Here is a 27,927-nt window from a genome sequence, read left to right as displayed (position 1 = left end):
TAGGAAGGGGATGCTTGAAGGGGATGTGCATAAGGTGGCACATGTCACGAATATGAATGAGATTCTATGCACGCTTATGTCAAATTTATCTCAGTTCTGTCATTTTAAAGGTCCTGTAAAGTGCTTTTTTATTCGATGACAGAGTAGCTCATCCCCTTTTCAAAAAAGCAGCCAATAGCATGTTTTATCACCGCTTTGCCTGTGAGAGTGGTCGAGTTCAAGCACATCAAATGAAAAGCAAATGTGTTGAAGTTGGCGGGACATGTCAGATACTAGAGAGCATTTGATTGGTCAACATTTGATGAGGAAAAAAAAAAAACATTGATCCATTTAGGCGGAAAACTAAAAGCTTTACATGTTTATATCGGTTTTATATCTCCTATATGTGAATTTTGTTATTGTTTTGTATAACACTAGCTTATAGATTTCCTTGAAAACCAACATACTGATATTAACATCTAAAAATGTTATTTTAATTTCACTGGACCTTTAAATGCAATGATGACATCATTTGAGATGTCTTTATTATGACAACTTGACCAACAAAAAAAAAAAATCAAAAAGTCTTTGTCATGACAATCGGACATTATCAAGACAACTTAATAACACAAAACATGATTGTCATGAGACCAATTTAGTTTAGTTTTATAACACGTCTTGGCCTCAACTACAGTATCACTTTTTGAATTTGACATTAAGAGTGCTTTCACACCGAGACTTTTGTCGAGGAACCTGCCGTGTTTTCCCTGTTATCGCAGTTTGCTTGGCATATGTAAATCCAGCCATCGTGCTCGGATCCTTGCCAAAACAATCGGTCTGAGATCACCTGAATAAGGTGGTCTCGGCTTGATTGAAACGAACTCTGGAGCGGATCAATTGTAGTGAGAAAGCAAAGAGATAAAATGAACTGACGAACCTGGCTATATCACAGTATATAATGAATATGTAATAGCCATATAAGGCTATATGACGAGAGAACGATGAGTAGGGCGGGATGTCATACCTACCGGTAAATGTGCGTTTCATATCAAATACGAAAGTGAAAGCATGCTGAACCATCAATGAGAGCTGTTTATTGGTTAGAAAATGCATAATTCTAGCCAATGGCTATGTATGCGAAAGTTTTACATCTGATTTATATTTGGGGGTCTGTAGGTGTCACCATTCAAAATTAAAGTGCAGATTTTTGCTTATAATGTCTTATTGCTCATTGTCATAAATAAAAATAAGGATGCGTGACAGCTGAGCAGGACAAAGCAGTAAAATAAACCGTAAAACTCTAACCAATGTGAAGAGAGTTTACTCGCACGTGACTTGTTTTAGCTATTTTGGTCTCTTTAGAAACTTTGCAATGTGAAAGCGATTTGCACCAACAGCAAAGTGCAACAATTTTAATCTCCGATTCGAAACAAAACAATCGATATACAGGTGTGAATGCACCCTATAATGTCATACAATATAGATAAGGCTGCTACAGTGGCTGAGAGAGCTTGCCGTGCAGCAATTTAAGATAACACACACAAATACAAAAAACACCAGCAAATTACGAAAAGATTATCCCTAGTTTGACAGCACACCAGCTTCAAATCCTCACTATGCAAACACATTAAAAACGCGTCCCATTTCACCCATTACAAACATTAATAAAACAAGCTGCATTTCACACAACACAAAAAGAAAGAAACACAATGGAAATGTTTCAAGGGGACAACACCAACGTGACGAACGCCGCTGAAGATGTAGGAGATCTTTGAATAGTTTATTAGCCTATATAACCATACCCTCTATAACCAGGTCACACTGCAAAAAATTATTTTCTTACTTTGATTTCTTGTCTTGTTTCAAGTCCAAATATCTAAAAATTCTTGAATCAAGAAGAATTTTCTAGACAAGCAAAATAATCTTGTTTTTCCTCTTGGCATAAGATTATTTTGCTTACCCCATTGGCAGGTTATTTTGCTTGTTTTAAGGATAAACTCACTTAATTTTGACATATTATTCCTGAAAACAAGACCACATGTTTTGCTTGTCTAGAAAGTTCTTCTTGATTAAAGAATTTTTAGATATTTGGACTAGAAACAAGACAAGAAATCTAAGTAAGAAAATCCTTTTTTGCAGTGCACGTATTAGGGTCTCCTTGAAACATTTCTGTTATGTTGTGTGAAATGCAGTGCGTTTAATTAATGTTTGTGTTGTGACCAATTGCTGCGCGTTTCTTCAGTTGTTTGTGTTGTGAGAATTTGCAACATGTTGCAAAACGGTTCTTAATTTGCTGGTGTTTTTTGTAATTTCATGTGCTTTCTTAAATTGCAGCATGTTAAGCTTTCTCGGCCACCGTACGCTGCTGTAATACTGAAAATATGCTGAAATACTTTCAGGAAATTTTAAATGACAAATTCATTTTGTTACACTGAAAAAGTGGTCAAAAAACATTCATGACAATAATAACGGGTGAACTATTCCTTTAAGATAGCATCATGCCATCAGTTATTATGATCATTCTTCTGTTTAATGAATTACTGCAGTTTCTTATTCATAATAGTTTCACTTCTGCATAATCCACCAGCCACTGAGGAAAAACAGATCACAATAGATAAGCATGAAAAGTGCTAAACATCACAGGTGCCTCTGCATGAGTCTATAGGCTTTGTATAGATATATTTATACTGACGGTGTGTGTGTGTGTGTGTGGAAACTTCAGTAAAATTTAATAAAGGCCCATGGCGCCTTCCTCTCCTCAGACTTTAATTATATCTTCATCCTGTCAATCAGCACGCTCAGAAGTTCACTTTTTAATAGGATCTCATGCCACTAAACTTGACTTTGAGGCTGAAAACCAAAGACAGCAGATCAGCGTGCCTTCATGATGTTTTAAGATAACAAATGTAGCCAAGAAAAACGTGTCCTGTTTAAAATCAGGTGTTCTGTTAAAAGGCGAGACAAGCTGTAAAGCTCTTATTGTGGCTGTAGAAATAGATGCTTGCATGTAGGTGTGTGTTTTTATTTTTTAATAGGGAGAGGTGAGGTAATGTGTGTATTTAAGAGTAAAATGAAGCAGTGGTGTGTCACTTACTGTGCACTTATGGGGCTTCTCCCCAGTGTGTCGACGCATGTGGACCACAAGCATGTACTGGGCCTTGAAAGGCTTCTGTTCTCGAGAGCACTCCACCCATCGACACACAAACTCCTTCTTCTCTCCATGGATGTGGTCATTACTGATGTGCTGTAGGATGAGAAATGCACACGTCAACAACTTATTTCATTTCTTAACTCTTTGCTATTCAAGCTTACTGTACATTATCATTTTTGGTGTGGGTCTTTCAGTTCAGTGTGCCTCATCTTCATTTTAACAAGTCAATTAACTAGGCCAGTCATGATTATTAAATGTCTAATTGTGGTTATTTATTTAAATAACAGTTGTTTCAGACGATCATGGCTGATACGATTCCTGTATTAGCCACATAAACCAAAGTACAGAGCCAGTCCAACATGCGCATGCATTTTACTTTTACTTTCAAATTTGCAAGAGTGAGAGACTGGCCTGTGTTCGAAATTGCATACTTTGCTATCCTGTGATGCCACGCGAGAGAATTCACGAATGAGAGTGAAGCTATGCGACCGACGTGGGTAGGTCACGTGATAATGACAAATGGCGGATGTAGTACGTCAGAGTTCCATTCATACTACTTGCATTCATACTATATAGAACAGGGCAGGGCTGCGTCCGAAACCGCCTACTACTCAGTAGGTACTGCATTTGAATTTAAACATACTACTCGGCCGTTAGAAAAGTACGTTCTATACAGTATGAACGTGATAAGTATGAATGGAATTCGGACGTACTACATCCGCCATTTTGTCATGGTCACGTGACCTACCTGCGTCAATTGCGTCGCTTTACTCCCATTCATGAATTCGCTCGCGGGGCATCATGGGATAGAATAGCATGCATGAGATGCGCACTCTAGAATCTCGCCGGAAGTAGTAAGTCATCCGGGTACTTCTCGCATTCTGTTTTTCGAATTCTATGAATTCGGACATACTACTCGGCTCGCATACAGATTTTAGCATACTATATAGTATAGAAGTATGCGGTTTCGGATGCAGCCTTGGTCCTGGAGGGTTGGTGTTCTGCATAATTTAGCTGCAACACTAATCAAACACACCTGAACATGCTAATCAATGTCTTCAAGACTACTAGAAATCTATAGGCAGATGTGTGTGATTAGAGTTGGAGCTAAACTGTGCAGGACACAGGCCCTCCAGGAATGAGTTTGTCCACCCCTGATATAGAACAAACGTTTTTAATGGTCATGTAGTAAATTCAAATGCAGTACCTACTCAAGTAGTAGGCGATTTCGGACGCAGCCTGTGCGTGCAAATTTAATTTGCGCGTCTAGCTGCTAATAACTAGTTTAAAAATTTCAATCACTGGCAATGCCAACAACTCGAGGCTAAAAAAATGGTTAATGTAGCTTTTGAGTAACAAATCTTCATTACTTGTTGTTGTTGTTGTTGTGTGTGTGTGTGTGTGTGTGTGTGTTACAGGTACTGTATGCCATTTTGTATTTTAGGCCAGTTTGTTGTGATTGTTTGTAATATTTACAAAATGCAATAAAATAATATTTAAATACGCAATCAATCATGCATGTACATACACAACATAGATTTCAAAGATTTAGCAAATATGTCAGTTTCCAGACTAGTTTTTAATCATCAGAATCACAAATATTCACACATGTTTAATATATTAACTACAGTATATGCTCCTATTTGGCTGTATATTCGATTTCTGTATTGGCCCCAAAACAGGCAATTAATGATCTGAATCAGAGAAGTAATTCGCCAAAGCAGCAAAAATCAGCAGATTTGAATGTTATGACACGATTGAATGGGCGTTATTAGTGGTTATCAGCTGATAGATATGGGGCAGTAGGGGCCTTCTGTGCCTCCCGGTAGGCTTAGAAGGCTGTTATAATCCATTAACATAGTTAATCAGCTATAGATCACATACGGCTGAGGCCGGAAGTTAATAAGAAATATTTATACTATTAATTAAATATCCCATTAATTGTATTTTATAACATCTACCCCACAGGTGTCAAAGCCAGTTCTTGGAGGGCTGTAGTACTGCTCAGTTTAGTTCCAACCCTGCTTCAACACACTTACCTTTAGGATTTCAAAAAACCTAAAGGACTTAATTAGTTTGATCAGGTGTTTAATTAGGGTTGGAACTAAACTGTGCAGAGCTCTGGCTCTCCAGGAACTGGCTTTGACACCTGTGGTCTACTCCTACCCCAACCGTCACAGTAATGTAAAAACAGATCTGAATCTGGAGACTTTTTTATTAGTATAGCTGATTAACCACGAGAATTATTTATAATATATATTAAATTTCCCATTAATTGTATTTTATTAACGTCTACCCCTACCCCTACCCCAACTCTAAACTCAGCCGTCACAGTAATGTAAAAACAGATCTGAATCTGAAGTCTTCTTTATTAGTATAGCTGATTAACCATGAGAATTATTTATAATATATATTAAATTTCCCATTAATTGTATTTTATTAACGTCTACCCCTACCCCAACCCTAAACCCAGCCGTCACAGTAATGTAAAAACAGATCTGGAGTCTTCTCTATTAATATAGCTGATTAACCATGTGGATAGATAATAACAGCTTTCTGAGCCCAGCCGGTAGGCGCAAAAGGCCCCTACTGGCCCATATCTATCAGCTGATAACCACAACGCCCATTCAATCGAGTGATAACATTCGAAGCGGGTGCAAAAAAGGACGATTAATCACCATTCAAATTTCGTAATCATGAAAGGCACAAAGTTAACATTGATTTTTAATTTACAAACAGACAAACTATACATTTTTGTCTACTTTATTTGGAAATTAAAATAATACATGTAATTTCCATGCTCTGCGATATATGATATGCATCTGTCAACATGATCATTTCATCCTCTTTACTACTACCACTACCATTTCGACCGCACAAAAACATCAATCAAAAAAGTCACGCCACACTACATTTACTCCAGGCCAGAGATTTAATTCTAAAAAAGCATTTTGCTAATCATTTGCACTATATATTTACTTATATATTCAGTATATTTCATTTAACCCGTGAGCAATGCCTTATTTTTTAAATGCAAGTGTTTAAATAGATGTTAAGAAAGCAATTTAAGAAAGTTGCTCTGTAAATGAATATATTTCAACAATGTATTAAAATTTAAATGTTAACTAAAAGAAGTGGAATTTACATGTCTGCATACTTTGTTGATTCTTACTGTACATCTAAAAACAAATAGCAATTAAATTTGAATAGTTTCACTATTATTATTTTTTGGCATGTACCAAACCATCATTACTGTGTACTGATGCATCCTCTATGTAATTCTATGTACCCTACCAAACATAACCCTGAATGACATTCTTCAGGGAAGGATCTTGTGTAATAAAATCAAGCACCATGCCATTATTTTGTTTTTGAGGCATGTAATTTAGACGGCAAGCAGAAAGCGCAGACTGTAGCCTCAGGACTAAACAGGCTGTGCAGAGAGGAAGTCCAGGCTCTCAATGGTGCTCGTCTCTCTAAACATCTCTTTGTTTCTGCTCCTGATTCCTCTATCTTGTCTTCCAGCTCTAATTATATGTTAGCCTTAGTCTCACTTTCCAAAACCATTCAACCATATTTCCAAGAGATCCGACTTATGATGGCCAGCAATTCCACAAACACCTATGAGCAGTAAACAAAAACTTAAACTAAGACTAAAATTATAGGTAAAAAAAAAAATTTGTTAAGTAAAATTAAATATGAAAAACTAAACAAAACAACAGTCAATAAAACTAACTGAAATAAAATACAAATTAATAAAAAATAAAAAAGCAATTTTGAAATTTGAAAGCAGTCATTATGGAGAATCTGACCTCCGATTGTTTGGAAAAATACTTGTAGATGGAGCTCTTACAGCCAAACTCATCAGTCAAGTGCATGATTACTTACAGAAATATTTTCCTAATAAACATAAAATTTGGCAAAAAAAAAAAAAAAAAAAAAAAAGAGAGGCATGTTTGACTACATATACAGTATGTTTTTAATATGATCTTTAATACAAAGACTTTTATCTGTTTTATTTCTAATCACAGACTTTGTTTTTTGGTTCAGTGTTTAGTTTTATTTTTTAGGTTTAGACAAGAGCTAACATAACCTGTGAAAACACTTACATTGCTCCCACACTTCTTGAAAGTTCTTGAATTTCAGACATATGAAGTCAAGTTCTATGACAAATTACGCATGTGAATATTACTAATATTAGAATTTAACAAATTTTACATGACTGTTTCAAAACTAAATTTTAATTTAGAAAGGTTTTTAAAATGACACATTCAAAACAACATCATTACTCTGACATTTTAGTGTAAATAAAAAGTTTAAGTGAAATGTTAAGCACAGTAAAGGCTTTAATGCTGCTATATATGCAGAGGAGGTGCTTGATTTAACATGAATGGTGTTTTAAAAAGTCCTTGACTCTAATGTCCATGTAAGAGTGAGAACCCTGTTTAAACTTTGCTTTGGTCAGCACTGGACATTTTCTGTTAGCTGAAACTAAATATACAAAAACTAAATAAAGTCTGTTCCTAGAGGGATCCAATGATTAACCAATTTCACTATTAACCGTGCTTTAATTCATCACGTTCAATTAATCGTAAAGGCTACTCAACAACGCGCTTCTGCAGAACAAAACTATTGCAACAAACAAAATTTTGCCAACTGTGCGCTAGTTTAAAGCTCCAAGCTTGTACACCGAGGCTAATAGGCACACACACTGGTTTAACTATGGCTGTGGCTATTAACTAATGGCTGTTCACATATCGCCTCTTTTTCACACAAATTTGTTATTTTGGTATTTAAAATTCGTTAATTTACATTAAATAAACACAATTACATTTAATTTATTTATTTATTTATTTATTTATTTATTTATTTATTTATTTATATTTGTTTAAATGCCGAAAAGTCCAATGAGAAATTGTCTATTGTTTGTTTATTATTATTTTTACATATGCACCAGAAGTGGCGAAATTATTTACGTTTGTTCAAGGTTTCGGAAGTGGGTGTAGCAAATTGGCTCGACAGCACCACCTATGCACTTTTGACGATGTGGCCCAAACATCAAACATGCCAATACCTACAAAAAAGACTCTTGGAGCGAAATCTCACACCCAACAGGAAGTCAGATATTTTTAACTTCCTCTGCCAAAAAAGTGCACTTTTTGCCATTTCCAGCCGTATTATTATTATGATTATAATTATTATTAAGTGCTGTATTAATAGGCTACTATATAAAAACACTCTAATATATAAGAAGTTTTCATGTGATTTTCTAAACTAGTAGTGTTTGAAAATTAATAAATGCATAATAATCGTAATAACTGATAAGTGTACAAACCAAAATCTATAATCAATGCATCCCTAGTTTATAAAAAATACTAAAACTAACAAAACAGTTAACAAAACTAATTAAAACTAAACTCAAATCTATAGCAAATTTAAAAGTAATATCAAAAATAAAAGTCATTTAAAAAATACAAACCTATAATAACCCTAAAGTGGGTGTTAATAAACAAAAACACTCAGCTTAAACTGGTTTGAGCTTGTTCTACAATTGGAGAATGGCAGGAACCCAATGCCACTGATCCGTAACCCCAAATGATTCAAATCCAGGTCTCATGAGGAGCCCAACTGGCCCGCCGTGTTCCTGTGGCTGTCAGATTGTGGCCCTCAGACTGTTAATAATGGCCAGCAGAGGGGCCGAGGTGTCAAAGGTGGAAAGGGCCACTCCAGAGCCGCTGGGACGACGATAGATTTACTATCTGGCCTCGAGGAAGGGAAAAGGTTATGAGGGTGCGTGGACACAGGAGCCATACATATGAGGGTATATATGTGCGCAAGCGAACACTCTACGGGTATCAACATGCTCATTAGCTCTACACGTGTCAGTGACAGGAAGAGATCAGTTACAACAATCCTGCCCATGAGAAACATAATTACTTTTGTCTCTGATGATAGTATGCTCGCAGACTTTCTTTGATTTGCTTTAGTGATAGTGACTCTTTTAAGACAATGCTGTAAAGTAGGGCTGCACGATATTGGGAAAATTAGACATTGCGATATTTGATTTTGCTGCGATATTTATAGCGATATGAATAAAATTTCACCACATGACTTGAATAGCACTATTTGGAAAGATTTCTTTAATTTAGATAGACTGCTGTGATCTCTATAATACATTTCAAACAAATATAAATAAATAAACAATGCTTCATGTGATTTGATGTCGAACAGTGTTCAAGTACAGAAATTGAACACTCAAATGTAAACTAACATGGTCATCATTGTATAGACTGATTTTACACGGCCGCCATTTTAAAAGCGAAATCAAGGCTGCGGTGGGAAGAAACCCAGAGGTATCACCTGGAGTCAAACAGAAACGTAGTGTACTTAGCTGTATATCTTATCAGTGAAGAGAAAGTGACAAATGTATTATTTCACAGACTTCCGAGAGACCCGAAGATCCGTTTTGAGTTGATAGTGAAAATAAAAAAGGATATCAGACCTCATTTTCAGCAAAATTAAGGAAAATGGCACTATTTAACCAACGTTATCTTTCCCAAACACACATTTAGATGTCATTTATTAAACTTAAGTTAATGAACTGATTCTTTCACCATATAAGACATGTCATGATACTGGATTTCGGTACTGAAATGTTAACAAAAAATGACCATTTACTGTTAACATTTAAGCACTGTTGATAGCTTTCTTAAACAATGCTGATTTGCCATAGTATTTACCAGTGCTCTACAGAAACAACTGTCATTGACCGTGAAGGTCATCAGTTCACTGCACTTTACCAATGTTTACCAAGTGCAAACACAGACAAGCAATCGACTGATCTTCTCTGCTTTAAAATATTCCAATGTTTACAGTGCTGATCTAATACTTCGAGGTTTCTTCCCACCACAGCCTTGTTTTAGTTTTTTAAAATGGCAGCCATCTGAAATAAGTGTATAAATAATACTTTTTTTTTTTTTTTGATAACATCTTTTTTTTAATCTTTAATAAATAACTGAATCCTGTGATGTGACTGTTGCAGATAACAGAGTGAGCTGTCAAGCTAAACAGCATTTTAAGTAGTCTTAACTAGACACGACGTGACAAGACTCCAGCGACAAGCATTTTGGCTGTCCGCACCAAACGTGACGCAACATGACAGAAACATTTAAATACCAGGCATTCGTTTAAATACGCCACTGCACTGCTTATGAAATTGTAAGAGTTACAATCTAATTAATATATATTTAACCTATTTAACATTATTAAAACTGTGTTGTTGGTTTGCACTGAGTCACTGAGTTTCATTTTCAAGCCGTTTGCTAGTGGTACTAGACATGTGACGATAACCGGTATCAAGGTTTACTGCGGTTTAGAAAAGTCAAGGTTTTAAAACTGCTAAAATATTGTTATTTCACTCCAAAGGTATTTGTAAAGGCGTTTTTTAAATGTGCTGTAAAGAAATCAGTGTTTTTGAAACTTTGAAGAGAGCAGAAGTCAATGATTTATTTTTTTTAGATTGACATGTTTACTGTTTTAAAATATTATACATGTTTCCTAAAATAAAATAGATTTTGTTTAATGGGGGAATGTATTTTTTTTTACCCAGACATTTACAAAGAACTTATTTTAGAGCAGTAACCACAATACAGTGCTACCATGAAACTGTGATATTTTTGTCCAGGGTTATTAAACCATCAGAAAAAGAGAACGCCAATAAATATCTAATAAAATGGTGTTCAAACTCACATTGGTGGCAACTTAACACTGAATAAAGCACATAATCAGTGCCTGAGGTGGTCATTATCATAGCAGTTTATGGTGTTGATTTGGAAATTTATAGGAAATATTTTTAAAGACTAAATCAGAATATTAAAGTGATTTCTGATGCCACTGAAAACTGTATTATGGATGCATAAAATTTAGCTTTGTCATAAAACAAATAACTAAATTCTTAAATATATTTAAATGACAAAACAACAAAATAAAACAACAATAAAAAACATGATAGGATAGATTTGGTATGTGTTGGAATCAATATTTGTTAGAATTTCTTTTTTCATTTTTATTATTGTTATTACCTTGTTATTACATACTACCTTTAATATTATTATTTTACAATTTACTTTTAATTTACATCACAGAAATATACTTAAAAAATTGCTTTTATAATTGATATTTTGTTATAATTTTTTATTATTATCATTTTATGACTATGATTGCGAAATGTTATTTAAATACTGCCAATTTTATTCTGCTTGTCATTACTGTTTATACATAATCCTGTTATTTTCATTTCTGTTCTATTTCTGTTTATGTGTTCTGTATTTACCGTATGTTGTATGTTGTTTTGCAATGATAATAAAAAAAATCTACTAAAATAAATACACTGAAAAACAGTCATTTTAAATTGTAATTAAACTACTACTTTTTACACATTTCAAAGCATATTTAAAAACCTGCAGCCTTTGAACAACAGCGTTAGTAAAAACACTAATGATGGTCATGTCAGTAAGGATGTGGTCTATGAAGGCAAAACACAGAATGAATGTTTTCAAAAAAGAGCCCTCATGTTATGGATGTCAGTAACACCAGCAGAGTCAGAAGCAAACAGGTGTTTAGCAGGAGAGCGTGACTAACATGAACGAGCTGGTCCTGCGTGTCGTACTCTTTGGCACATCCTTCCCAGTGGCAGTTGGTTTCATACACGGCCTCGGGCTCCTGCTTGCATTCATCTTTATCAAGCTCCTCTCGTAACTCCAAGTGATCCTGTAGAGGAAACGGCACTGGTCAACTTTATGTGCATTTCTTACATTCTCTACTGGAGAAGACAAGTATGGTGTGCCGAGTGGAAAAAGTTTGAATGAAACATATTTGACTCTTGATATAAATATTAGATCATATTGTGCAGAAAAATTACAATAAAGACCTTGAGTTCTTCTGATTTTGAATGCAAGTAAATTTGTATGTACACGCCAACTTGCTCTACTGACACTAACATATTAGTCTAATAATAATCTACACTGGGAGAATGCTGGGTTTCACACAATCAGGACAACATGAAAGAATTAAGTTAACTTATTTGTTTTTACAAATTTGAACATAAAACAATTACGTTGTTCCAAAATTTAATCAAGAATTGTGTTATTTCAGCTCATTTTAAATTAGTAGTTTGAACAAACAACATACGTCATTTCTTGAGTGTATTACTTCTTTTTTTGCTTGCTCAGAATGACTTTTGTCGCAATAGAGCATCAGATAGGTGAACACAGACACACGCAAACACACCCACAAACAGAAATTATAGGCATGATTCAAATATGTTTCCTTAATACAACACTTTTTAAATACAAAATGTTTGTACAAATGTTTTGAATTATCACTAATCATTATTCTTTGTTGATCAAATACTGATTAAGTAACTGTAAACTAAATTGTTATGTTTGATTGTAACTGTAATGCAAAACTGATAAAACAAAACAAATATATATATATATATATATATATATATATATATATATATATATATATATATATATATATATATAAATTCATTTATTTCCTAAATATAAATTTAAATGCAAAACCTAATATAATTAAACAAAAAAAAAGTTGTTAGAAGTCATGCTATTTTAAGTCAAGAAGGCACTGCTCTCACAAAATAAATAAATGAAGGATTTTGAAGCCCTGAAACGAAACATTGATCGCAAAAATAATAAATATTATAAACAAATATGTTTCTTTATTTAACCGGGTAAATTTAAATGCAAACCTTTTAAAATTAAACAAAAAAAGTTGTTATTTTAAGTCAAGAGGGCCTTGTTCTTACAAAAATAAGTAATAAATAAATTATGTTAAGCATTATGGGAAATAGAGTTAAAAATGACCCTTTTAAATAAAATGCTTAAAGTTTATTGAGATGGATTGTTGGTGATTGGACGGGTGTTGGCCAGATTGGGTAGCAATACATGAACAAAGGAAAATTAAGACCCGTTTAAAAAAGATTTAAGACCTACGACACAATACTAAAGTAAATTTAAGGGCTAAAATTTTGGTTTTGGAATTTAAGATATTTTAAGACTTTAAGACTCCATGGACACCATGATTATAATAAAATGATCTCCAACTAAAACTACATTGGAAAAAAAGTTACATTGTTCAGTCACTTTTGTCTGAAAAGGAGCTAAGTGTAACATGGATTTGTCCCATCAGTGGTACTCATCAAACAGAGCCTTTCTATGAAAATTATGCACAAAAATGGAAAGAGTCTTGATGAAATTGGAACATGAGTGATAAAAGGGGAGCATCTCAATGCATTTTTATACTAGAAGGAAATGATAATGCATCTCAGCTGACCACTTGTGGATCCCTATAAAAGCATCTTAATACAATGTGGAAAAACAGAATCATAAATTATACTTAGGCGTAGCATGGGACACAAATAACCATTTAATCTCACTGTGATCTATGAAAAATAACAGTCAAATATTAAAGATATCATTAGTGTTTCATATTTCTTGTGGGAGTTATTGAGAGCTTTTGTTGGTGGTCAGCTCCACATTCAGCTTAATATTACAAGGCCTGGTTACTCTGAAGGTCTGAGAATGTGAAGAATGCTTTTGAGCTTTAATGAACTTTAAACTTAAACGCTTCAAAACCTCTCTAATGTGGCGAGAGAACGCAATGCTTCATGGCCACCTCCTACATGCTAATGTGTGTGATATCCAGTCAAACGTCAAGGCTGTGGTAATGTTGTTGAACTAAACACTAAAGCAACAACTGATAATGGCTCCTTTGAAACTTGTCTGAAATTTGGCTTGTTTCATTCCGAGTGTTGAAATCTCAGAATATCCGAAGGGTTTTTGAAAGAGGTTCATGCTGACTATGCATGTTTATATCTGTCCTGCTATTGTGTGTTCATCAATTCACATCTGGCCTGATCGCGCTGCGCACCTCTAGTCATTGATCTTAGCACACATACAGTGTCATAAAACTGGAAATGAGCCGAGGATTTGTCAAAAGAGGCAAAGATAAGGTAAAAAGAAAGACTTAAAGGTAACAAGAGTTGAACTTCCAAAAATAAGGTGGTCTGGGGTTTAGAAAGTTTTAATAGATGCCCACTTTTTCTATTCTGTAGAATTCTAAAGTAAATTCTCTAGTAAATTATAGTAAAGTTCACACTTTTTGTAAATATTCCAAATATGTCATTCATTCATTCAACTTTAGTTATAAAACACTTTACGACCACCAAGCAGCAGACCAAAGTGCTAAACAATAAAACTAACCACACATAACACATAGTATACATCTCAAGTACTAAAACAACGGCACGCGTGAGGGCTTACATATATAATGTCCAACAGATATCAGATCAGGTGACAAAGGCCAAGGAGAAAAGTTTTGAACAGAGACAGCGAAGGGACCTGCCTGATGTAAGGAGGTACTATAGGGCATTCCAAAACCTGGGGGCAGCCACCGCAAAAGCACCGTCACCTCTATGCTTACGTCAGGTTTTTGGGAGTCTAAGAAGCAGCTGATCTAAGAGCACGCAAATGCCATGTCACCCTGGACCACAAATACAGTCTTATGCTACAAAGGTATATACAAAAATAATAATATATTTGATTAATAATAATTGGGTAATACATTTTGATTTATAGTAGTAGTAATATTAATATTAATAATAATAATATTATTAATAATAACAATATAATAATAATAGTAATAATAATAATATCATTCATAATAATGATAATAATAATAATGATAATAATAAGGATACTACTACTAATAATAATAATAGTAATAATATTAATAGTAATAATAATAAAAAATAATGATAATGATAATAATAACAATGATAATAAGAATACTATTATTTATAATACTAATAGTAGTAGTAGTAGTAGTAGTATTAATAATAATAATAATGATAGTAATAATAATAATAATATTAATAATAATAATATAATAATGATAATAATAATAATAATAATAATAATAGTAATAATAACAATGATAATAGTAGTAGTAATAATAATAATGATTAAAAAAAAAATAATAATAATGATAATAATAATAGTAGTAGTAATAATAAAAATACTTCTACTACTACTACTAATAATAATAATAAAAATTCACTGTAAAAATGCTTCAAGTTGTCCAAACACAATTTGAATTTGTTAATTTTCTCTCTTTTATAATTAAGTGGACTGAATATAAAACAATTAGGTCGACCCCCCCCCCCCCCCTTCAAAAATTAGAATTGTGCTGCTTCAACTCATTTTAAATAAATAGTTTGAACAAGCAGCGAAAGTAATTTAAATAAATAAATGTATGTATGATGCTTTTGATCCCATTTTGAAGCTTCAACACTTTAATACGACATGAACACAAACCTGAGAACCAGGAGAGATGGGATGAGGCCCCTCTGCTTCGGTCTTCACCTTGGACCGCTTGAAGATCATGGGGTTGACGGTGCTGCTCACGGCCGGGTCTCCCCCAGCGTTCTGCAGGAGAACAAAACAACAGTCAACTGGAGGAACCATGTCCATGGGTGCCTGATTTCACGCCTCCAAAAGATACCACACTCCAGATGCCTTTGCTTTCACAAAGCAACTCGCCGCAGAGACTAAACAGTTTAGACTGCGCTATGAGCATCTGTCAGATGGAAATATGAAAAGGAAGAAATGATTACGCCCAGAGAGCGGCTTCAGACTTTGATCCTCAGATGGATTCATAATTCAACAGACAGTCTCGCCGAACACACAAGAATCTCTGTTGAAGCCTTTCCTCTCGACAGCTACAGTATGGCAGAGGCCCATGTTGTCTATAACTCAATAAACCTGACGCGGTTTGCTCAGAAGCGAGGGGGAAATGTGTTTCTCATAACTATAGTGTGTGTATGCGTTTCGGAGATGGGCAATGAAAACTGATTTGGTGAGTGTGTGGATGGAGGAAGTTTATATTCTGGATGGCCACAGTGTTTATATGGGAGAGACAGCGGCTCTTGGAATCCAGGCTGATGAGTATTATAGTACAAGGCCGAGTTGTGGAAAAATGGGGATGAATGAAAAGATCTGCATGGAATTTTTGGGTTTGTTTGTGTCAGTTACTTTTGGTGAACCACTATAGCCATGTTATAAACCTCTAGCATTTTTTAAGTTAAGGAGTGTTCACGTTGTTTCAATTACCTATGGAAACCATTTTATGCATTTATACATCTGTATTAGTACATTTTGGGGGCCAGAAAAAAACAAATCTTTGGAAATCTTTGGAAAAAGTTTTCAAAAGTGCAAGTTTTGTATTTACTTTTTTATTGTCCATCTGTAAACTATAAAACATGATTTTGTAAAAACTGATGTTGTGATGTTATCGCAATTGTTTTACTTGTACTGTATTATTGTCACTTGTATGTAGCATTTGATAATTGATACTTTATTGAATCTCTGTTGGTCCGTCTTACTAGAAATGTATCTATGTATTTATGTATGTATTTATGTATCTATTTATGTATCTATGTATTCATCCATCCATCCATCCATCCACTCTATCCATCCATCCATCCATCCATCCATCCATCCATCCATCCATCCATCCATCCATCCATCCATCCATCCATCCATCCACATATCTATCTTTGTATCTATCTTTGCAATTATCTTTCTACTGTATATATATATATATATATATATATATATATATATATATATATATATATATATATATATATATATATATATATAAATTATGTATGTATGCATGCATCCATGTATGTATGTATGTATGTATGTATGTATGTATGTATGTATGTGTGTGTATGTATGTATGTATGTGTGTATGTGTATGTGTGTGTGTATGTGTGTATGTACTGTATGTATGTATGTATGTATGTATGTATGTATGTATCCAACCATCCATCCATGCATAAATCCATCCATCTCTCTATCTGACTTCAAAATATTATAGTAAATATTATAAAAAAAACAAAATAAATAACAGAATATAACAAATTTCCAGGTCTCTCTTGAATCTTTGGAGCTCTGGGTCTAGAACATGTGTAGAAGTATAAAACAGTGAAACCCTTTCTAAGTTGTTTGTGTAAGCTTGTTTTTTTACAGTACTGTAAATAATACCTTAAAATGTCTCATTTTCAGATGCTTTTTATTGATTTGCCTGATTTACCAAATAACTGATTTACTAAAGTCCGACAAGTGTCATATTCAGTCAATCTGTTACATCTGTAATCCTTAACAAACCCCTTTCTTCATAAAAAGCACATGTACAATGTATGTATACAATGTATTGTTTGTACAATAAAAATTAAAATGTTTTGTTGTACTTTTGGGTTGTGCACCCCCTTTATATATATTTTTTATTTTGATCTGTTTCGCAGTGAATATAGACATCAAGCTTTGGTGCCTTTAAAGAAAAAAGTTTTATAAAACCCTTAAATTCAATAAAATAAATGTTCACCCAACATCATTAGAAATAAAAACATGATACATTTTAATTCAAATAAGGTACTGCAAAAAAAAAAAATAAATAAATGAAAATCGATTACAAACTAAAAAATCTCAACTAAATTTGACATATTTTCTTCTTTACTAAATTCATCTGTATTAAAATTTGACAAATTTAAAATTTCTATTTTACACTTATTTGATTTATTTATTTATTTTGATGAGGTTCATTTAATATTTTTATATATGTATGTATAGAAATACACATGTGTGGAATGGATGTATTTGCCTATATATCTATGTATTATTATTTATTATTATTATTTTTTTTTTGTTCCCACTGGTCATATGTTTCTAAAAAAAATCATTAAAAACAAAGTAAAAAAAAATGTATTTAATATTTTTTCATATTAATTTGGGTGTACTTTTTACAGTTATTTCATTAAATTAGATCTAGTTTTTGATTTGGTACTGACTAATCTAATGTATATACCCAAACATGTTATAGTGTACAGAGCTTTGTGAGGGGTGTACACATTTATGCCAAGCACTGTACATTCTCAGTGAATGAAAGATTTTACTTTAAACGCCACATCAGTAATGCTGTAATAATCACCTGGCTGGACTCGGTGCTGGTGTCTGCAGTGCTGCTGCTGGTGCTGCTGCTGGTGGTGTTGTTGAGAGCGGCTGCAGCCACGAGTGTCTGCTGTCTGCTGCTGAGGGCAGGTGAAGGCTGCAGCAGAGGAGGAGTGTGTCCAAATGCATTCAGACCCCTCTGCTGGGACAACAGCTGGTGGTATGCAACCGGTGTGATGGGGTGTGGGAACGTGAAGGATGGACTGGAATGGTAAAAAAGAGAAAAGGCGTTAGCTTGTTTAAGTTATAGGGAACCTGAATACTTTTTTTTTTTCGCAATAACCCAATATGGCTGATAGCCAATGCTAATATTTAGGTTTCTTTGTGTATAAACAATATTGTATGCATATTGTATAAAATTTCTAAAAGTTCTTCCTTAGATTTAGCATAATCTAACTTTATGTTTTCTCTCCAGGAGAATGGCATACTGCCTGTGATATTGCATATACATATTGTATATAATATTTAGGTCTGGACACTGTGGAGGCCATTTCATGATGTTTTTCTCTCCACATATTATTTCATTACATTAACAGTGTGTTAGGGATTATCATGCTGAAAAATAAAACAATTACAAATTAGGTTCTTTCTAGTAAGAATTACATAACGAATTAAAACCTATCTGCACTTTTCAGCATTCACAATCCCGTCAAATCCCAGAAATGCAGCTCAAACCAAGACAGAAACTCCAGTGTTTTTCATTCATTCTTCCATCTTTCTCTAACTTTTTCTTTCATATGTCTTAAACAATAAGACCAAAACAAATCTAACTAGAACCTTTATTTTGTGGTTGTATTTTAATAAAGAGAAAGAGAAGAAATATACAATGTCATTATTCATTCATTCAATCATTTTCTTTTCGGCCTAGTTCCTTGATATCATGTCATTACATTGAATAATGTTTATTACTGGGGATTGTATGCAGATGCACTCCTCTAAAGCAGTGTTTCCCAAGCCTGTTCCTGAAGGCACAACAACAGTACACATTTTCAACCTCTTCCTAATAAAACACACTTGAATTCACTCAACAGAACATTAGAAGAGACTCCAAAACCTGAAATGAATGGTTCAGATAAGAAGACATCTAAAATATGTAGTGTTGTTGTGCCTTCAGGAACAGAGTTGTAAAACACTGCTCAAGAGAATCATGCCAGTCAATCTTAAACAATAAATTCTTTCCAATTAGAGATATTCAAGTCTCCTGGTGAAATTGTATTTACAATATATGTTGCAAAATAACAAAACATCACAATGTTAGATAGTTCCAACATCATGCAGCTCTAATTGGCATACTTTCCATAAGCTGACAGCGATATTCACATTTCAGTCAACTACCTGCCTTATTTAGCAAATGTTTTTGATTTTATTATGCTTTTCTAGCAGATTATAAGAAGAACTTTACATAAATGTAAGAATGGGCATTCCTGTACCTGATGGCCCCGACGGAGAGGTGGCCGTAAGAGCTGCTGGCTGCCGAGCTGGAGCGTGAGTTATTGATGTAGGCCACCAGAGAGTTGGGTGAGGTGCGTATCATGGTCTGCAGGTCGATGCTGGCATCCGAGACTGGAGAGATGGACAATGCTCGCTTCCTGCTCACCCTCGGCGTCAGTCTGGGACTCGGGAAACGAGACACTGTAGAGAAAAAACACCTCCTTTACTTTTTCTGATATGTTCAGTAATCTCCATCTCCACTCATATGTTGGCTCACGTACAAATCACTATGAATGATTTATTGACTACTAACAGCAATGAGTTTGTCCTGCAGCGTGCCAAACAGATGCAACAGATTTAACAGCATTGATCGGAGAAGAAAATAAGGCGGTTGATCAATTAAATAAGGTGGCGATTTGAGTAAGATGCTTCAGGTAGGTCTTTCCATCAATCAATATCTACAAGAACTGTTTGTTAAAGTCACAAGAACCAAGTTATCACTATTTTTACACAAGTCCAAAAAGGGGATATCTCATCTTTGACTATTTATAAATCTATGAAATTAATGGAAATGTTCACGTTGAAGGTTACACACAACTACATGCAAACACACACCTCATCCTTGTACAGTGTAAGAAAAAAGAGAAAGTGGAAAAACTACAAATTTGGACATTGAATTCGGATTTCATTTACTGAGGGATTGTTGTCTCAAAGACTCAAAGTTTTGATTGACGCTCTTCTACAGCATGCATATACGACTCAGCTCAGTTTGCTTTATTTTGGCTTGGTTTGCTGATCTATTACTGTGGTTTAGTGCCGCTCTACGTACATGACATCATTCCATTTCAACACTCATGTTTTTCCCAGGAGTCTCCTGTATTTCAGACCCATCTCCCACCACCCTTTTGTTATTTCTCCCAAAAAACTCCCATCATTTCTGACAAAATTGGACAATAGAAAATTAGAGATTAGAAAAAATAGAAAAACGTTGCCTGGTCTGATTTCTGGTTTCTATTTTTGCTAAGACATTCGGATGGTAGGGTCATAATTTGGCATCAACAACATGAAAGCATAGCTCCATCCTGCCTTGTATCAACAGTTCAGGCTGGTGTTGTGGTGTGATGTGGGGGATATTTTCTTAGCGCGTTTTGGGCCCATTAGTACTAAGTGAGCATCGTGTCAATGCCACAGCCTCCCTGAGTATTGTTGCTGACCAAGTCCGACCCTTTATGACCACAGTGTACCTATCTTCAGATGGCTACTTCCAGCAGGATAACGCGCCATGTCATAAAGCGCAAATCATCTCAGACTGGTTTATTGAACATGATAATGAGCTCACTGTACTTAAATGGCCTCCACAGTCACCAGATCTCGATCCAATAGAGCACCTTTGGGACGTGGTGGAACGGGAGATTCATATTATGGATTTGCAGCAAACAAATCTGCAGCAACTGGGTGATGCTATTATATCAATATGGAGCAAAATCTCTGAGGAACATTTCCAGTACCTTGTTGAATCTATGCCACGGAGAATTAAGGCAGTTCTAAAGGCAAAAGAGTGTCCAACCCGGCACTAGTAATGTGTACCTAATAAAGTGGCCGGTGAGTGTATATTCAAATGACAACATAAAAGCAAAATATAAGTACCAAGGTAACCTGATACATTCTTATTTGCATTATTAAGTATCGATGTTTGATCAGATCCTGCCATACAAAGATCTGTTAAAGGTTAAATAGGGGGATTCCAGATACATATAAATAAAAGTACCACAATTAAATTAAACATTACAATTCTTCTTAACTACTTTCGTCAGTATGAAGAAATTTTATAAGATTTTTGTTTTAAGGGAAGAGTCAATACTTCCATATCATACAACTCTTTTATTATCATGTCATTCATAATTTTTTTGTTGCTATTTTTGAAAATTAAATTCCCAGTTAGTTTTGAAGTTACATTCCAGATTCCCATTATTGCATTTATTCATTCATCCATTTTCTTTTCGGCTTAGTCCCTTTTTTAATCTGGGGTTGCCACAGCGGAATTACCCGCCAACTTATCCTGCATATGTTTTCCCATCACTGGGAAACACACACACACACACTTATACACTATAGTCAATTTTAGCACCCAATTCACCTACACCGCATGTCTTTGAACTTGTGGGGGAAACCTGAGCACCTGGAGGAAACCCACGCGAACACGGGGAGAACATGCAAACTCCAGAAACGCCAACTGACCTTGCTGAGATTCGACCCGTTGACCTTCTTGCTGTGAGGTTTACGTGCTACCCACTGCGCCACCGCGTCACCATTATTGCATTTAGCCATTTCAATTGTTGATGACTATTTATTTAAATAAAGTGTAGCAAATCCAATGATGCAGATAATGACAATTCCCTCTGGCCAGTCAGTGAGCTGCAGTTATTACATGTAAGATGTCAATATCTGGAAAAGTGTATCGGGTACTTTAGGTACTTTACACAGTGGAATTCCCCCAAAAGTGAGCAGTACCATGCAGTGGAAAAGTGCCATATGTGCTCTGGCTGTAGCGAACAGGTGCTGTGCATTAGGCCTGGTGTAAGACGACAGAGAACAGCAGTCGGACAAGGAGGTTTTGGCCCGCCAGGAGGGCATCAGCAAAGGTGCTACAGCAGGAAACGTGTAATGGCTCCATTAAACTACACACAAACACAAACACCTCGCAAAACAACCCTGCGCTGACATTTCAAACAGACGCCTGTCAAACTCTCACAAATCCACACACTCCAACTAGTTAATTATAGCCCTGCCATTCCTGAAGCGATCGTTTTGATGTGCATTGCAAACAGCAACTATTACAGGTTGTTAAACTGAGCGAATGAGACTTTGACATTTGATCCAAAGTTCTGCATGCACAGCCAATGCTTCATTAAAAGGTAAAACCTTTCATTTCTAAACCACTAAAACAGACTGAACTGCTAAAACAATGAATGCATTTGGTAAAAAATGTTTTTACATTGTTTCTAGATTTACTTAAGCAACTGTTTACAACACAAAAGGTTATTTATAATCTTTAATAGCATCTTTTAATATATCCTCTAATTAGACTTAGTGTAAATATAACTTTACCAGATTTATTTTGTGGTACATAAACTACAATTGTTACACTGATTTACATTTTAGTGGGTATCTTCTGTATATCATTGTAAACATTAAACAGGGCACAGTCTTGCCAAAAATATTGCAGTTTTATTGGTTTCATGCTTAAAGCCCATTTTTTTTGTCTTTGACCCAAACATATTACATAAAAAATGCAAACATAATAAAGTTTGCAAGATTTATGATGCTAATCACAGTGGAAACTCATTAAAACACAGTTTGTGAAAAGTGTCCACAAGAGTTTGGCAGGACGCAGCAATAGTTTGCAAGTCTGGGGTCAGACAGACAACCACAGAATGACAAAAACGACAAACTTCATTATTTGTAAAAAATAAAAATAAAAATACAAGTAAACCAAAAAACGTCTCTAGATGCACTCTTAAAAAATAAAGGTAGCAAAAAGAGTTTTGCCAATCATAGTTCTAAAATGAGCTAAATATTTTTTGGTGTAAATGTAACTTGGCATCTTACAACTTTCTGCACTTAAGTGGAGGAAAAGATGGCATGCATAAAGCTTCGCCATAGAATAGTAACACTTTATAATAACTGCACACTATGAAACATTTATTAAGCATTAGCAAATAGTGAATTCATTATCTGTTAAGCATTACCTATTAATATACATTAGTAAGCAGTTTATAACTGCAGCTACAAATGCTGTAATCTTGACTTAAAAGCACATTAATAATGTGCTTAAGAATAGTATTTTCATGCTTTGTTTAATGATTAATTTAAAGTGTTGCATTATTTACAAACTAGTTATTTAAGAATAGTTGGTATTGTAAGATCAATCAGAATTCATAAGTAAATGATTAATAAATATTCAAATTAACATTTATATATATATATATATATATATATATATATATATATATATATATATATATATATATATATATATATATATATATATATATTAGTTAGTTTGTAGGTTAATAAATACTTCATTAGGTCAAGTTTTGTGACCTAATCTAGTGAGTGCTAATCTTGTGAGGACTGTTTATGCTTTATAAATCCTTTATAAATGACAGTTGAAGACATTTCTATTCATTTGAAGATAAACAATTTCCCAGAGATGGGTTGCTGCTGGAAGGGCATCCGCTGCGTATAAAACGTGCTGGATAAGTTGGCGGTTCATTCCGCTGTGGCGACCCCAGATTAATAAAGGGACTAAGCCAGAAAAAAAAAGAATGAATGAATAAATATAAACAAATGAAACTGTATGAAATGAAAAATAAATCTTTGCAATCCTAACTAAAATAAAATTACTATGCAGTTTAAGCATCGCTAAATAGAATTAAAATGTTGTCTCATATTGTTAAATTATTATACTATCGCTGTTTTATCCAATTTTATGTTTTAATTTAAAATTATTTTATAAACTCCTGTTTTTCAACAATGTTTAAACTTTGCAGTAATTTTACTTTTTAGATAAGATTGCAAAGATGTATTGTTCATTTGATACTGAGCCTTTAATTGTCACTTTTTAGAGATCTATAAAGCATAAATCCTCACTTTAGGTCACAAACCTGGATGAAGTTGAGTTAATAAAGTATTTATTAACATCCATAGTAGCCATTACTATATGCGTGAATAATAAAATATATAAATAATTGATATAAATAGTTTCTGAATCATTTACTAACTCCTTCCGAATGATCTTAAAAAACCACCAACTACTCGTAAATACAAATGGTTTGTAAATAATGCAATACTGAATTTAGTAATGAACAATGAATGAGTAATAACGTATGAAAATACAATCATTAAGCACATTAAAAATGTACTTATGTGAATAATACAGCTTTTGTAGCTGTATGTATTAACTGCATAATAGCATCTATTAATATTGAGTTAATGCTTAACAGATAATGAATTCACAATTTGCTAATGCTTAATATATGATTCATAGTGTGTAGTTATTATAAAGTGTTACCCATAGATTACACCAATTACTTCTGTCAATGAATACATGCCACGTTGATGGGCCGCGTGTGGCAGCACTTACAGACTGAGGAGAACAGCAGGGGGTAGCAGTGTCTGGTCCACACACTCTGCATTGCTGTTTTTATAGGCAGTGTCTGTAATTTAGGGGTGCACAGGTTCCTGGGAGAGTGCTAAACCAGATGTGCGGTGCTGTAAGGCGGTGGTGGCAGAGCCTGGCTCAGGCCGTCCCGTCGATCCGGTGGGATGGGGAACGCTAGGCTGGAAGAGGTGCTTCTAATTGAGGATCTGGCCTGATATACGGCTTTATAATTACAGGCGCTCTCTACACACTTACAAAAGAGCCAATTATATTAGGCATCTGCTCTGATGTTTTTATTGGGATGCCAGAGAAAAGGATTAGGAATGTGGTATCCCCATGTTCCTTCTCTTGATTTAATTTCCGCTTGGGGATCAATGTGAAATAAATCTCCTGTGCAATTAATAAAATGCAACTACTCATATACAGAAATTGCATTATTTTTTTTTTTTTTAATGTATGTCTTATTTCCCCATTTTTGTGATATAATTATGCTATCTGATTGGAAGTGAAGTGGGAAACGGAAGTTTTGTAAGTACAAAATTATGTACCAATTCACACTATTAACTAATGGCTTATTACCTTCCTATTGTTAATTGTTAATTGTTATTGTCCCTATTGTCTATTGTTAGCTGTTTATTAGTATTTAAAGTACATATTCTGCGAGATCTTATTCTTTATCCCTAGTGCTACCGAATAACTAATCCCAAATGATACCTTAGTAACTATTAATAAGTAGCAAATTAGAAGATTATTGAGGCAATGGTTTATTAATAGTGATAATCGTACCTTAAAGTGTGACTACAATATTTTATTGTATGAATTTCTGAACATACAATACATCACAAAAAATATTGTATTGAATCCTGAAAACAAGGCTGGATCCATCTGCTCCTGCTAATCTATCTTGGACATTGTTTGGAATACACCACAGCCAAAATGGTGCCAGTAAGAAAACTGTACAATTTCTGTTACATATAAGAGAGACTGTATTGAATATGTTTCAAATCCTGATTATGTACCCATTATTGCCGTATTACTATTTTTATTTTATTATTATTTTTTTTTGTTGAGTGCATCTCGGGCTTAGTTCAAAATAAAAAATGTTCAATAAAAAAATAAAATAAAATAAATAATAATAATAATAAAATAATAATAATATATATATATCATTGATGGTTTGTTCTGTAGACTATAATAAAAAAATAAAAACTGCTTTTATTCTACCCCAAATGAAACAAAAAATACTTTCTCCAGAAGAAAAAATATTATCAGACATACTGTGAAAATGTCCTTGCTCTGTTAAACATCATTTGGGAAATAATTAAAAGAGAAAAAGAAAATTTAAAGGGAGGCTAATAATAAAATAATTTTGACTTCAACAGCATATTTGGATTGAGCCTTTGCTTGTAAACAAAACAAAGCCTAAACTGTATGACTGCAGGCTTTTTTTTACATTTATATTTACACTTAAATGTGTGTAAATCCCCCCCCCCCCACCCCTCCACCCCAAAAAAATGAATAAAATAAGGGAGAAACTAAAAAAAAAGCAAGACTATACTAGACTACAGTATGATTGGCCTTTGTGGGTTTGACATTATAATGTATGATTCAGAGAACCTTTAGTACATCAAGAGATTCACGCTGTAAAACCCAAAAAGTTAAGGAAACTCAAACCATTTAAGGAAACCGTTTGCAACAAACCATTTAAGTTCAAAAACTAATCCTAATGAGTTCTGTGAACATAATCCATTTGAGTAAACGAAGCAATTTGAGCACAGTAAAACCCAATAAACGATGAGAACTCAAACCAACTGAGTACTGTAAAACTCAATAAGTTATGGCAACTCAAATGTTTGAGGTAACGGATTACTACAAACCATTTGAGTTAAAAAAAGAATCTATATGAGTTCTGTGAACTTACTCCATTTAAGTTGAAGTAGTGAGGTATTTAACTCATTACCTACAACACTGAGTTTAAAACTCTTTTCAAATGAGCAGAATTAACTTTCAGTCAATTTGGAGATAGCTTAATTTGATAAATATGACTGTTGTGTTTTACACTGTATGAATAGCGTCCCCATGCCATATAAAAGCAACAAATTGCATTGACAAATAAACTCTGCCAATGGCAAAAGAGTGTTGTGTCAAAAACGACAATAAATCTCATCAATGCATAGTGAGGAAAGACTTAATCGCCTACATATAAGCACCAGTCAAACATAATGTAAGAGAAATATAGCATCTAGCATCACTTTCTGCCATGTATGTGTGATTACATTGGACTGAATCGCAGTGGTGACAATCCTCCTTTCCTATACACCGAAACACCTCCGGCTCCCCAACAGCCATGCCTGTAGCCGGACAGCAGACGTTTGCTTTGGCAGCCGCTATTATCACGGGACCCTAAACTGTTCCCCGCTGGCGATGCCATACAAATGAGTTCAGCACTTGTTTTCCCTCTTTTTTCCATTCATAATCTTCGAGCATTCCTGTGTAAGCAACTCAATTAGAGACTGTGAACCCCTTTCGCTTCGACACAGAGTCAAGAAGCAGAGCTGAATTGAGCCATCGAGGTCTGTTCAACCTATTATCCTGCTGTTTCGGCTATCAGGCAGAGTCTGGCTGTGAGCCGGAGGCGCTGGTGATTTATTTATCCACGTTTTCATCCATCCAGAGGGCCTAAGGCCGGCATTTCCCATCTCCGCCATTGAAAATCATTGAGGGAGACTTCTCATAACATTGCATGCGTAATAGATTCACTCAAAGTACACAAAAAGGAACGTGCCCATTGAGTAGAAGTCGTCTGGGTGTGATTGGGAAATGCGGCTGTGTTGTTTTTGGTGGCGACTGCGCTTTCAATCGGCGTGTCGCCCTGTCAGGCACAGACCATAATTAACATGTTAAGTGCACGGCATTGGCATGAACATGCACTTGGCACGGCACTGGAGCGTTTCAGCAAGACATGCACTCATTGCTGACGCCGACTCCTTTCATTGTTTGCCGCTATTTGTTATTTTGGGGCCTGTTGGGGCAAATACCCTTGGCGTTCACATTGCTGGCAGGAGCAGTGATCCACAGGAGTGAGTTACATTTATTCAAAGCTT

The 27,927-nt window shown here is 34.6% G+C and overlaps 1 protein-coding gene across 1 annotated transcript in view; it reads right to left on the bottom strand.

Annotated features, from left to right (window-relative positions):
- gli2a (GLI family zinc finger 2a) overlaps nt 1-27,927 on the bottom strand; it is a 155,388-nt gene that overhangs the window by 6,127 nt on the left and 121,334 nt on the right. The window contains 5 exon segments of the mRNA NM_130967.1: nt 3,074-3,223; nt 11,771-11,899; nt 15,529-15,639; nt 18,209-18,431; nt 19,659-19,860. Of these exon segments, the coding sequence (NP_571042.1) occupies nt 3,074-3,223; nt 11,771-11,899; nt 15,529-15,639; nt 18,209-18,431; nt 19,659-19,860 (815 nt within the window).

Source organism: Danio rerio, chromosome 9 (genome assembly GCF_049306965.1).
Source record: "Danio rerio strain Tuebingen ecotype United States chromosome 9, GRCz12tu, whole genome shotgun sequence".
Classification (NCBI taxonomy): Eukaryota; Metazoa; Chordata; class Actinopteri; order Cypriniformes; family Danionidae; genus Danio; species Danio rerio.
This window is presented reverse-complemented; position numbering and strand designations above follow the sequence as displayed.